Source organism: Macrobrachium rosenbergii, chromosome 28 (genome assembly GCF_040412425.1).
Source record: "Macrobrachium rosenbergii isolate ZJJX-2024 chromosome 28, ASM4041242v1, whole genome shotgun sequence".
NCBI classification, from domain to species: Eukaryota; Metazoa; Arthropoda; class Malacostraca; order Decapoda; family Palaemonidae; genus Macrobrachium; species Macrobrachium rosenbergii.
The window spans coordinates 14,286,880-14,299,498 of record NC_089768.1 but is presented as its reverse complement, the minus strand read 5'-3'; the positions used below and the strand labels follow the sequence as shown (position 1 = coordinate 14,299,498).

The 12,619-nt window shown below is 36.4% G+C and overlaps 1 protein-coding gene across 23 annotated transcripts in view; it reads left to right on the top strand.

Moving 5' to 3' along the window:
- The window catches only part of per (period), a 221,500-nt gene that overhangs the window by 141,238 nt on the left and 67,643 nt on the right, over positions 1-12,619 (top strand). For 10 of the 23 annotated variants that reach the window (XM_067130136.1, XM_067130135.1, XM_067130130.1 and 7 more), the window contains exon 14: positions 10,986-11,125. In XM_067130136.1, the coding sequence (XP_066986237.1) occupies positions 10,986-11,125 (140 nt within the window). Of the gene's footprint in view, positions 1-10,985; positions 11,126-12,025; positions 12,112-12,619 lie in introns of all 23 variants that reach the window. The other 13 variants (XM_067130138.1, XM_067130137.1, XM_067130133.1 and 10 more) reach the window with 2 other exon arrangements.

Genomic DNA, 12,619 nt, shown 5'->3' with positions numbered 1-12,619 from the left:
CTATTTTAGTACTCAGATATATTTGGGCAATCCTTTTGTGCTTCAGCATGTTTAGGAAGATTGCAATTCCAGTTGTGCTGTGCCCAAAATACCTTTTGTAATGGTGTTCTGTGATCAATTTGAGGTTGTGAGACCCTACAACATTCTTATATGTTAAAAGAAGCCTTGGGTCTGTGCTGCAGCTGTCTCCTGTGCCCTGAAGTAACACCTCAGTGGGAAGGATGAAATTACCACTGCAGCTTCAGCTTTCCTAGATATGGTCAGCAGTGTTCAAAGTCCACCTTATGGGGTCAAGACAACCAAAGATTGTCAAAATAACATGTACTTGTATGCACCAGCAGATCAGATCAGGTGCCTACATTAAGGGCCTCAGCAAGGCTGGGCTTCATCACTATTATCAGGTTAGAACTCATAGTATATGATATTTGCCTGCTTGCTTTGAGGACCTTATGAGGATAGTTAGTTGCTCATGTCACAGGACTCAATGATAGTTATGATCTAGCTCTTTTTGGATTAATAGATACAACTCCTAACCGCTCTCAAGCAACGAGAGAGAGGGGCTGACAGTGAACAGACCCGTTGGTTATCTTCAGCTTTATTGTCCCTTACAGTATGGGTTCATCCAAGCCTATTTTTGAATCAATGATGTTACCTTCCATTTATTTGAAGGGCCAGAAGTCTGGCAGTTGAACATCACACATGTTCAACAGATCAGAGGTATGGGTCTCCTTCCTTTGATCTTACATGACCAGGAAAGAGGCCCCAGCTGAGGCAGACTACCAGTCAGTTCAGAGATTTGCTCAGAATCCTCCCACCAAGGAGTAAGTCATGTAAAGACTGAGGGTTTGTATACATGTAGGAACAAATTACAGATTTGTAAAGTAATTTATATTTTTCCTAACATACAAACCTGAGGTCTTTACATAAATGGCCCACTGCTAGCCACCCCTCGTTATGCTTCCTGGGCCAAAAGGTAAAGTGAATGCGTATCAGCTATATGGAGGGGATTCCTCGCCTTGTGTCGGTAGCCAGCTACCAGTATTAAACTTGTTTGAAGTTAAATGGCCAGCTCGAGCTTGTGCTGAAAGTAAATCCCCCATGTAAAGCCCTCAGGTTTTTATGCTAGGAAAAATACAAATTACTTTAAAAATTTGTTATTTTAGGAATAAGGGTGAGATTAGATTGGAGACCATATGCAAGGTGGCACAGACAATCCCCTGTTGGGTGAAGATCTTAGGAGGTGGATCAAACTGCAGTATATTCCACACTTTAGTAGGTTTCATTACTACTTTCATGCATTGAATCCCTGCACTTACAGATTATTCAGGAAACTAGTGACAGTTATGTTTTTCATATAGCTGTGGTTTGTGTTATAATTTTATACAGATCTTTTTTCCATCCTTGTAAGGAAAAATAATCCTTTTCTTCTATTAATTTACCTTAATTAGTATATTGTAAGGTACTATATAGGCACATAAGCATTGTACCTAAAAATTCATGTGGTGTAAGATTTTATCATAGACTAGTTCCTGCACCTAGAGATGGATTTCTCCCCTAGCAGCGAGACCATAGATGTGATACCCAACCAGATTTTGGCAGAACCTTTCAAAGGAACTAAGTTAACCTTTAGGCAAGTTTTCCACAAGTAGTATTGTCTCTTAGTATAAGTTTCCCATATACTGTAGATACTGGATGCATATGGGTTATACTGACTGTGGTGTATTGAAAAACAACCAGAATCCTGTTAACAAGATCTAATACACTGCATTGATCCACCTCTTTTGCAGCTGTATTGGGAAGGGTAGGGAGGGCCTTCATGCACAGTGAAAGTACTCCTCTTGTTTGTACGGAGGACAAACTATGGGTCTGCCTGCAATGGGTACATTCAGTAAAAGAGTTGCATAGAACATCATGTTCATTAGTTGTAGTATTCTCTTTGACATACAAATTCATCTTCAGATGACAGTTAATGCCAGTTGTGGGAGATGCTGGTCAACATATGACATTTTTCTTTTATTCAAAAGATGTCATTTGCTGATTCATGTGCACTTTTTCTGTCTGTTGAATCTGATTTTATAGGTAGAAAGGTATTGAAACAACTACCCTTACATATCTCTTGGCATGTGACACTAGCACATTATTCCACCTTCAGCAGTGTTCATTTCTGTAGGCAGACTGAGTTAAGAAACGAGTCAGCATAAAAAGTTTAAGCATGAGAGCATTCAAAAGGTCTGTTGGGGATGGGATTCCTGTTAGCTGTGGGATTTCTGTGTATTGCTAACTATTATTTATAAGTTTGAGCAGCTGTTCAGGACACTTATTTGTTCATCTTAACTGGATGTGGAGGCCAAAGAAAAATTAAGGGATTTGTATCTGCAGCATCAAGCATAAAGCTTATTCTAAGTGTTGTATTTTTGTAGGCGTTAATTACCCATTTTGAGCAGAGCGGCTTGTGTTTTTTCTATTTCAAAACTTTTACATTAATTTGTTACTAGATTCATCTGTCCTTGCTTAATATGCACAAAACAATGCTGTTTCTAGAGGGCCACGTAAGGTAAATGCACTTGTAAATTATCACATTATTTGTTTTAGTCAGATTCCAGCACTTTCTTTCTATTGCACAAGTGATTTCTACAAATATGATTGATTTAGCTCATATGTGATTTTATCAGAAAGAAGTTTTTAGGTTGTTAGTGCCTTTTTTCTCCCCTCAGAGGCATCTTATCATCTGTGCCAGAAAAAAATTATTATGATTTGTGATGGTTGCTTGTATCTTATATGCACTGCAGATGTTCTTGTCTGCCAGCTGTCTCAAGATATATATATATTTTTTTTTTCTAAAAGAATACCAGCATATTTTGTAAATTCTCTATTTTTATGTGCTGATGTATGAGTGACAACTCCTAATTTGATTATATTTTTCAAAAATTTTAAGAAATTTTTCAGCAGTTCTGTTCAGAAAATTAGGTTTTCTTCATAGTATAGGAGCACAGTTGGAGCGACAGTTTCTTAGCACAATTAAAAAGAATAATTTTATTATGTATCTGTTGTATGCACCCTAATTAGGAAAAAATGGTTTTCTTTCTATTTTAAATGAGATCCATTACTGTTAATTTATCATGTGACAATGGTCATTACTATAAAAATCATGCTTTCATACGACAAAAGAAAATCAGCATATCTACCACTGAAGACTTTATTTTAGCACATACTGTTGAGGACATAAAATTATTTTTCTCCTATTTTGAAAGCTAAAGAGCAATAGCAAATCTTAAGATTTCTTTCTGATTTTTTGGAGGAACTTTTTTTATTTTGAGTAATGGGATTTGACATATAATATTTTGCAATATAAATTTGCTATCCTTTACAGAAAGTGCCCTAGAATTCACCTAAAAATATTCCAGAAAGTTTTTAATGTTTTTGTTAAATGGTGGTTGTATTCGTTTTACTGCTTTTTTAAATTCATGCCTTCCATTCAGCCTAATGTAGTTGTGTGCTAATTTCACTTGATTTTGTTCCTTCTTATAACCTTTCACTACTTCTACAGACTTTGCATTTTTGTATGTTGTAGCTGATACATTTTGAAAGCATGCTGTACTGTTTTTAGCTTATGAACCCTAGTAAGGAATTTATTTAAACTATAGTTTCTTACTACATAATTGGCTCAGCTCAGAGTTACTCATGTTAGTTACAGTTTGCAAGCTGTCATATACTTAAAAAAGAAAGATAAAAGCTCAATCAGCATTCTAGATTAGTTTTCTAAACTGGTCAGTTTAAGTTTTTGGAGATTTTGTGGTTACTCATTGTATTGAAATGGAAATGAATCTTTAAAAGTATCATCATGTCCCATAACTCCTGATTTCCTATTAGACCCTGAACTCACAGTTATGATTTACAAAGAAGTACAGTAGCATTGCTTAGCAAGGGGATAGAATTTTAAGAAAGCTACTTGATTTAATGTTAATTTATTAGATTAGGAAATAAGGTAACAGGAAGAATTGAGGTACATAGCGTATTTACCCAAGCTGTAATGAGCGTTTAAGTTTTTTGCTATGGATTGCTACAAAGATTTTATGTACTGTAGTTATTTGACCAATTGCGTTTGCATTGGACCTTTTTGGAGGAAAGTCCCTGTATCTTCAAACTTTAGGTACTTTATTTAGTACTTTTATTATACTGAATAGACAAGTCCTATGATTAACGTATATTGTGAAAAAGTTACTCCACCATACTTTTGTTGCCAGAATTTCTTGTACTTCAGAGAAGTTGTGTTTTATCTAAAGCATATAATTACTGTATGTAAATTTTTAGTTTGATATGTGAGTCTAGTGTTTGGTCTTGCTTTGTTTAACTTGTAAAGTCTGAGTAGCTCAGATATTCCATAGTCATTTGTCTTGTACACATCATTATTTAATTGCCTGCATGATTGGTCATTGATATCATCTGCATAAGTAGGATACTTTATACTTTTTACTGCATGTATGAATATGGCTAAAAGAAGAGGGATGATAAGGTCTCCTTTTTCACGTTGAGCAATGGAATTTTACGTTTCATTTCACTTACTCTTTAATGATATTTTTCAGGGCTCGTTTAAGAGAGTGGTATGGGGAAAAATGTCCCAGGTAGAGGAGGCCTTATTATTACAGGTACTAAGGGTCAAAAATTCAAACTTCACAGTAACATTCACCGAAATCATGTTATGTTTCAGCTGCCCAAAGATTAAGGGGATGCAGTCTTTGTTCCTTTGTAGCTGGTCAAGATCTAAGTGGAGTATTATTAGACTATCTGGCTTTATTTTCTTGTAATTGGAGGTAAGGTAAATGGAGAGGAGTTCAGGGAGAAAATGAGAGAGAGAGAGAGAGAGAGAGAGAGAGAGAGAGAGAGAGAGAGAGAGAGAGAGAGAGAGAGAGAGAGAGAGAAACTTCAGTAATAAGAAGTGGCATTTAGTTTGGAGATGCATAAATATAATAAATATATAAACTAGTATGACCATGCTTTAAAACATTCTAGATATAAAGGATGTGCATGGAATTATTATTAACCTTTCCCCCTGTGGCTGTGCTGTTTCTAATTTTGTCAGGAATGCTTGTATTGATTCTTTTTAACTATTTTTTTTTCTATCAGTTTTTCTCTGTACAGAGCTTTACTGTAAATTCTGGCTTGAGATTAAGTAAGTGATCATGTTGGTGTCTGGGTAAATTATATGAAAATCATCTATCCTTCAAGTTGTGGCATACAAAAGCATCTTGGAAAGTGCATGTTTCCTAACAATTGTAGTGTGTGTGTTTCATCACTGAACTGATAACTTGTGTCCCTATAATTATATTTAAACTCTTTAATATCCTTTTTAAGTAGTTAATATTAGATTTGATCACCATCCTATGTGTAAAATGTGTTTTTCACAACTTTAAGTTGTATTCCTGTGTTTATTTAATGGCATCATGTATATAGGTTGTACTTGAAAGTGCTGATTAACTCATTTGTCTTGGATGCTGATAGAGGCTGTTTAACTTCTGAATTCAATACCAAAGGAGGAACTAAATTTCCAAACATGGTGTTAGATTTCAACCATATATAATGTATCTAATACATGATATATATATATATTTTTTTTACTCTTAAGCTTATGTGAAAAATAGCATGTCTTGTTTAATATATCTAGTGGAATTTTTATAGGCCTTAGGTTTAGAAATTTATATAGTAGTTGGAACTTATAATTTTCATTGTCTTTAGGTAATGGCATTTTATCATTAACTGGGTTTTTATGAACCTTTGAATGATAAGTTGAATTTTTAGTACAGGCAGTCCCTGCTTACCTGTGGCATTGGTTAACGGTGATCCAGTTTTATGGTGCTTGTTAGCAGTGCCAATCTCTGGTTAGCAGCGCCGATCTCCAGTTAGTGGCGCCACTACCTGGTTAATGGTGCCGTTAAGTGGGTTATTAGTGCTATTTTTGCCAGTTTTCAGTTAGTGGCGCTCTGCCGGGAACAGAACCCCCTCCATTAACCGGGGACTGCCTAATATGTATGTAATGCATTTCTACCTCACACTTGGGGAGCAAAAGTCAGGCAGTGTACTCTTGAACAATGCTGTGAACAGATCAATATGAGGGGAGCCTCGGATAAATACAATGGTATGGAGAAACCATTCAAAGTCTCTGCCCTGTGATCCTTGCTGAATTACTCTGCAGAGCTGTTGATACTAATTCCTTCTTGGCTCTTCAGATATGCAACTACAGAATGATCTTGAAAAGCTGTCTGACTCAAAAAGAAAATTTTGAGTTCCAAATTGATGACATGAAGACTATGTTTATTTGCTTTCCGATAAATAGGCACTTTAAAGGAAGTTCATACAGTTTGGTGTATTCTTTCACTGTATACAGTATATGTGTGTAAAGGTTATACTGTATAGTAATTCCTCATTTATCCAGATTGGCACATCCAAGGGCCTGCCAGATATTGGGAATTTCAGGGTATCGTGAAAAAACACCGTGGATGTAAAACAGTAACTTCAGACCATTACTTCCCATACCTTTTCTTTAAACAGTACCATATACATTATATATATTCATTAGAGTTCTTACTGTATGCAAAACTATAAGCTCCTACCTTTTCCCCCCCTGTTTTGTAATTTCTCATAAGTAAACTGTGTTTATGAACAACGCAATACGGTAGGTATTGTACATACAGTACATTACCATACTGTATGGATGTAAAACTCTTTTCCTATTTTGTCTCGTAGAGGTATTGCCTACACAAAATAAAAACAAAGCTCTCAACTCTCTCTCTTTTCCTCTCCCTCTTACCTGTGACCAATACTGTAACTGTGCATGAGGGCTGGATTTCAAAAACTTGCAAGGAGGGTTTACAGATCTTCTCCCTCCTCTTCCTTCTCTAACACCACTGTCTCGCTGAGGTCTTGAAGTTGCAAACTTTTCAGAAGAGGCGTGGAGGTGCCCAGAGGGTCTTCAAGAGGTGGCAGAGACACATCAGATTCCTGGTATGTGAAATAAGAGTGCCGAAGTGTTTGCTTGTGTTTCTGAGCTGAACAACTTAGTTACCAAAGTGGATAGCAGTGGGCTTGAGTGCACTGGGGTTGGGAGTCTGAAGAAGCTGCCGAGGGTACTCTGATGAAAAGAGTGATGACTCTGCTTCTCAGTCACCAACTGCAACATTTCTCATGCTCCTTCATGAAACTCCAAGGCCCTGGGAAAAAGTTGCAGTCAATGTTAGTGTACTCTACAAGCTTGATGAAGTTGTCCAAGAGCCTCTGCATGTCCTTGTAAACTGGGGTTGGGTGTGCTGTAGACTTGTCATCAGTGTTGTCATCATCTTCAGGGGTTTTCTCCTTCATCTCACCAGAGGCAACTGTAGTAGCTATGTCATTGTTGGACAACAGTTGGAAACCAGGATCGCCACTATCACCATCCAGCCACTCGTACATTATCCTTGGAAACTTTGTCACTTCCCCTCACAAGTTGGGCATGAAAGTTATTGACGTTAAAATCTTGGAAGTTGATTAGGCCACCTTTTTCCTTCCAGATACAGTTCCAAATGTGCTCCAAGGTCTGCATTATGATGTCCTTCCAAGCATCTGCGAAATTGTAGGAGGCAGACTTCAGCAAATATTTTTGCAGGTTCTGTAGAGTTTGTTCCCCTTGTGTATTCAAGCCTTGATCCTCCGCCTCCTCCTGTTCTTCCTCGTACACCACCATCACTTCCTCCAGGAACTTCCTCTGGTAGATCCATTTTGTTGCAACAATAACACCCTGGCCCATCAGGTGTTTAAGTTCATTTATGTAAGGCAAAAATATGACCCTATTACGACCTTCATCAGCAACCAACAGGGTTGTGTTAGGATGCACAGGCAAATTGGCCATGAGAAGCAAAGCCTTTGCCCGATGTTTAGGAATGCCAAAGTCCAGTGTCTGATAACAAATACCCTTGTAACAAAAGTGGTCTTGGAACCAATGGGAAAATGATCTTGGAGGTGAACCAAGCCTTCACCGAATTATATCAAATCACTGGGAAACTATCATCTAGCCAAGCAGGGCACAAGTTTGCTTCGCACATCCAACTAAGAATGGTTTGTGGCTGTAGTTATTAGAAGTATTTGCATATTATGTGTTGTTTTGAAACCTTTGGACTGGGTAAATTCTTTTCCTTCTCATTCTCCAAGGTGTTAGTGCCAAGGAATTATAGAATGGGCTAGGTTTGTTAGTGTTGTAGATTTGACTCAAAACAAAACCTTCTTTTGTCATCAAGTATTTCAATGTCTGTTGGAATTTCCTCTGTTCCCTCCTTGGAAGCATACAAGGATTTGCCTTAAGCCCAAGTCAAATTTTAAACTGAAACAGCCAATCCTTGGACACCTTAAAGTCCGCAGCCTCATGTAGACCTGCAAACTTTGTAGCAGCAGCCTTCAAATCAGCGCCATATGCGTACACCCCAGCTGACCTCTGCTGACGGAAGCAGATCAAGGTCGATTGGTCAGTTTCCTCATGGCAGGGCTTGGACATCACAGTGACTGTCCTCTTCCCAGAGTCTGTCACGTACTTCTTCAGCTTATCCTTGGCAGCCTTGATGTCTTGCAAGGTAGACCATGCTATAGCACACAGTACTTTCCAATGATGTCACATTATTAACTAGTAGGCCTTGATTCTCTCAACGATTTCCAACTTCTTCTGAAGTGTCAGCACAATGAAGTGACCACTGCCAGGGAAATATGTTTTATTATTAGGCTGTAATATTACCAACACTAAGATTATGAACACCCTGTTCATGCCATTTTTTCTATAGGCTCATTAGAGGTTTTTCCAATCTACTGTGCTGCTGTTGAGAGGATTCACATACAGATCCTGTCAATAATTTTTGGGTGAGGTGAATGTTTTAGTTAAATCAGTGGAGGTATAAGTATTCTTGACATTGGTACTGCTGTTCTATAAAACCTTGATGAACCAAAATCAGGATAAGGCAATGAATTACCACATCCAGTTTATGATTTTTTTCAGAAGCAAACCTCATGGGTACCATTATTTGTTTAAATGCCCTGTTTGGGGTCCAAACAAGTACCCACTGTATCTTCTTGTACTTTTTATCTCATCGTAACTCCTTGAGCAAGATGTCTCACCAGACCATGTCAGTGCTTGCTCCGTAAAAAAATTGAAGCTTTTTATTTTCTGTTCTTGTGAGTTGAAAGTCCCAGTGAATATTTTCTGTTCTTGTGGGTTGAAAGTCCCAGTGAACTTCTTGTAGCTGAACAGGAATTAGTATCATTGTTTTTAACTTCATGATTAGATATTTATATTTATGATATACATAAAATAACCATTATGCCTTGCATTTTGAGTTGGGTACTTTTGAGTTACTTGCCTGCATGAAATCTCAAACGTGAAGTGAAAAAGTTCACATGGCATCAGAGGGCTTAGTGACCTTTGAGTTTAAAGATAATAAACAGTTTTTCATCTTGCCACATAAATACAAAGCTCATGTTTATACTGAAGTTTTGTGAAAGTTGAGGTACTTTTCCAAGAAGCCTTTTGATTTTACCTATTTAAGAATTCTCATTTTCAATGTTCCTGCATCATGACCTAGGCTGATTTAGCACTGTCCTCGTTACTGTTAGGATTGTGTCATCACTTGCTTATTGGCAGGTACAAAATTATGCAAATGAGAGTTTTTACGTTGAGAGGAACTGTAATGCTTTTTGAAAAATGTTGAAATTCTTGTTCACTTAGATTCCTGTGTTATTTGTAGATGAGAAATGCAGTTTCTGTATAGCAGACAGTATTTTGTTTATATCCTGAAGGAAATAAAATGAAGAAAATTGGTTTCCTTATAAATGTAGGTATTCTGATTATGGATCGCCAAACATAATCATCAGACACATTTAACACTAATAGCTGCCTAGTATTGTTGGAATTTTTTTTGTTTTTTCATTTTTTTTTTTTGCATATCAAATTATGGCTGTGCTACTGTATTCTCATTATACCGTCACCATGAAGTTATTGTCATGGTTCCAGTTTCAGTTTTACTCTATGCACTTGTGACGTCAGTGGGTGTAGGTAGAATTTTGCAACTCTAGGGATACTGTTTTTCACCTGCATTTTTACATATGTAATAAAGTATGTCATAGCAAAAATTATATTAGTCATTTGCTGTGAAACACCATAACTGCACAAGGGTTATTTTTTTCTGTTTAATAAGACTGAAGTAAGAATATGTTGTATAATAAGACTGAAGTAAGAATATGTTGTAGAGTTGTAATTTTATGAAGTTTGGATTAGTGAATCTGTACCATTTTAAAATGCATTTTACTTTCAAACATTCTTTGAGGCCTCTTTTTTTTTGCATGCCTTGTTATTTGTTTGTGCTTGTAGACATGTAGTTGGATCAGAAAATTAGTGCTATTTATAGCAGTTAATTGGAGTATTTTAATGGTATGTCTTGAGTTGTGTGTTTTACAGAAGTATGGATGTCGGTTAGCAGTGTACATTATGCAGTGCCTCTGTTTCTTCTGGTCTGGTATAAATATGGTACTTTTGTTTGGATAGTTTTTGGTTTTTATAGCTAACTGGAATATATGAATATTCTGAATATATTTTTAAAGTATTTCAATATGATATTTTGATGGTTATAAATGGACACAAGTATTTTGTAAGTACTTGGTTACACTTTAATCTACAAATCAAGAGAGAGAGAGAGAGAGAGAGAGAGAGAGAGAGAGAGAGAGAGAGAGAGAGAGAGAGAGAGAGAGAGAGAGAGAGAGAGAGAGAGAGAGAGAGAGGCATGTGGGTTAAAGATATATCCACACCAGACCATTAAAATGAGTCATGTAGGTGGAGGTTCGCTTGGTGAAGCACCATTAATTAATGGAGACTCTTCAGTTGGGTTTTTTAGACTTTTTATGAAGACGTTTGTAATGTCCACAAATGAAATTACAGAAGCTGTTTGTCATAAGTAGATGACATATTGAGATAGTCACAGTTTCCCACCAATCAGGATCAAGTCTCAGTAGTCATGGGAGAGATTTCACCTCATCAAGATGACCGGTACCCTGAGTACAACTTCTCCACTTCGTCTCCATCTAGCTACAGCAAGTTAAACTACACTGAGACTTTACAGAGGTACTGTTTTGTAAGGAGAAATTGGAGATCACTTTGACTTTTTTTACTTGCCACATTTTGCTTTGTGTCAAAATTTATAAGCAACAGTTCTTGAATACTGATTTTGAAGATGATGCTGATGTTCCCTTGGTACTGAATTAGTGTTAATATTTTAAGTTCTCCATCTAATACTACACATAGGTTTATCTAGCGTGGTGTTATCAATATCAAGGTAGGTAAGGGTGTCTGAAATAGACATATATGAAATTGGCGTTGGTTTTCCAATAGGTACGTAATAGAACATTCCAATGTTCTAGCATTTACCTATTGGAAAACCAAAACCAATTTCATAAATGTCTATTTCAGACACTCTTACCCACCTTGATATTGCTTAGTTCAGTCTGTACGAGTGTCATAGCTAAGATTGCCAAGTGCTTGCATTTTAGCCCATAAATTTGTTAAAAACTCAATGTAATGTGGGTGTCAAAAAATGGCTTTGTTTGCACACACATTCATAAAATCAAAATTATTATAATTTTTTGCAGTTAAAATGACCTTGAAGCTGATATCATTTTTCATATATGTTAAGAAGTTCATCTGTCCAATAGAATTTTGTGTTTTATATTTGTGGTCAAAAACCAAATAGAATCACTATTTCAAGGGTAATTGAGGAAAGTAATATCAAGATCTAAATCAAATGAGGCATTTGTCCATATTCAAAGTTTTTTCATATTTCATCAGTACCAAAGTTAATCAGCAGATGTTATTGAAAAATTGGAAGTCAGAGATACAGTATTTGCAAAAGCAAGATGGCAGGCAAATAAAGAAAGTGTTCTTCATAATTTTTCTCCCCTTTAATTTCTTTCCTTGTTGCCAGCATGTCACTGTAGTGAATGCTGATAGTAACCCAAACTCTTTTAGGTGGAGAAATGTCAGGAGAGTGTCAATTCTTCCTGTGAATCCCCTTCCAGTTATGGACTACTTAACTACTCAGAGACAATCCACAGGTAAGGATTATCACAGCAAGGAACTGATTGCCCATGTGGTCATCTGAATTCATCTTTTACTTGCATTATGTTTCTCATTTTCCTTATAGTTATTTCAGTATTTTATTTTTAAGAAAAGTGTTTTATTCCAACTTCTTTCTAAAAAGACTAGATTCAGTAAGGGAGGGTCTTTTTTTCACTTAATAACATGTCTTATGATAGTTATTGTCGTTGAGAATTTAGTCCTTACAGGCAAAACTGCTTTAGTACAAAACAAACAGACAGTCCTCTATGCTTTTGTACTATAGATTTTATATATGCTCATGGCATACAACTATAGATCCTGCACAATGCTCACTACACTTGTTATGTTGTTTGTCATGTGTTATGTAAATATTATTTCCTTGTTATTTGTAAAAATAAGTATCAATCATGCAGTTATTTGAACCCCTGCATAGTTTGAGTTTGTGATTAATTAGAGTACATAAATAGAATAAATTCCATCCAGGAGTAACTACTCAGCTATTAA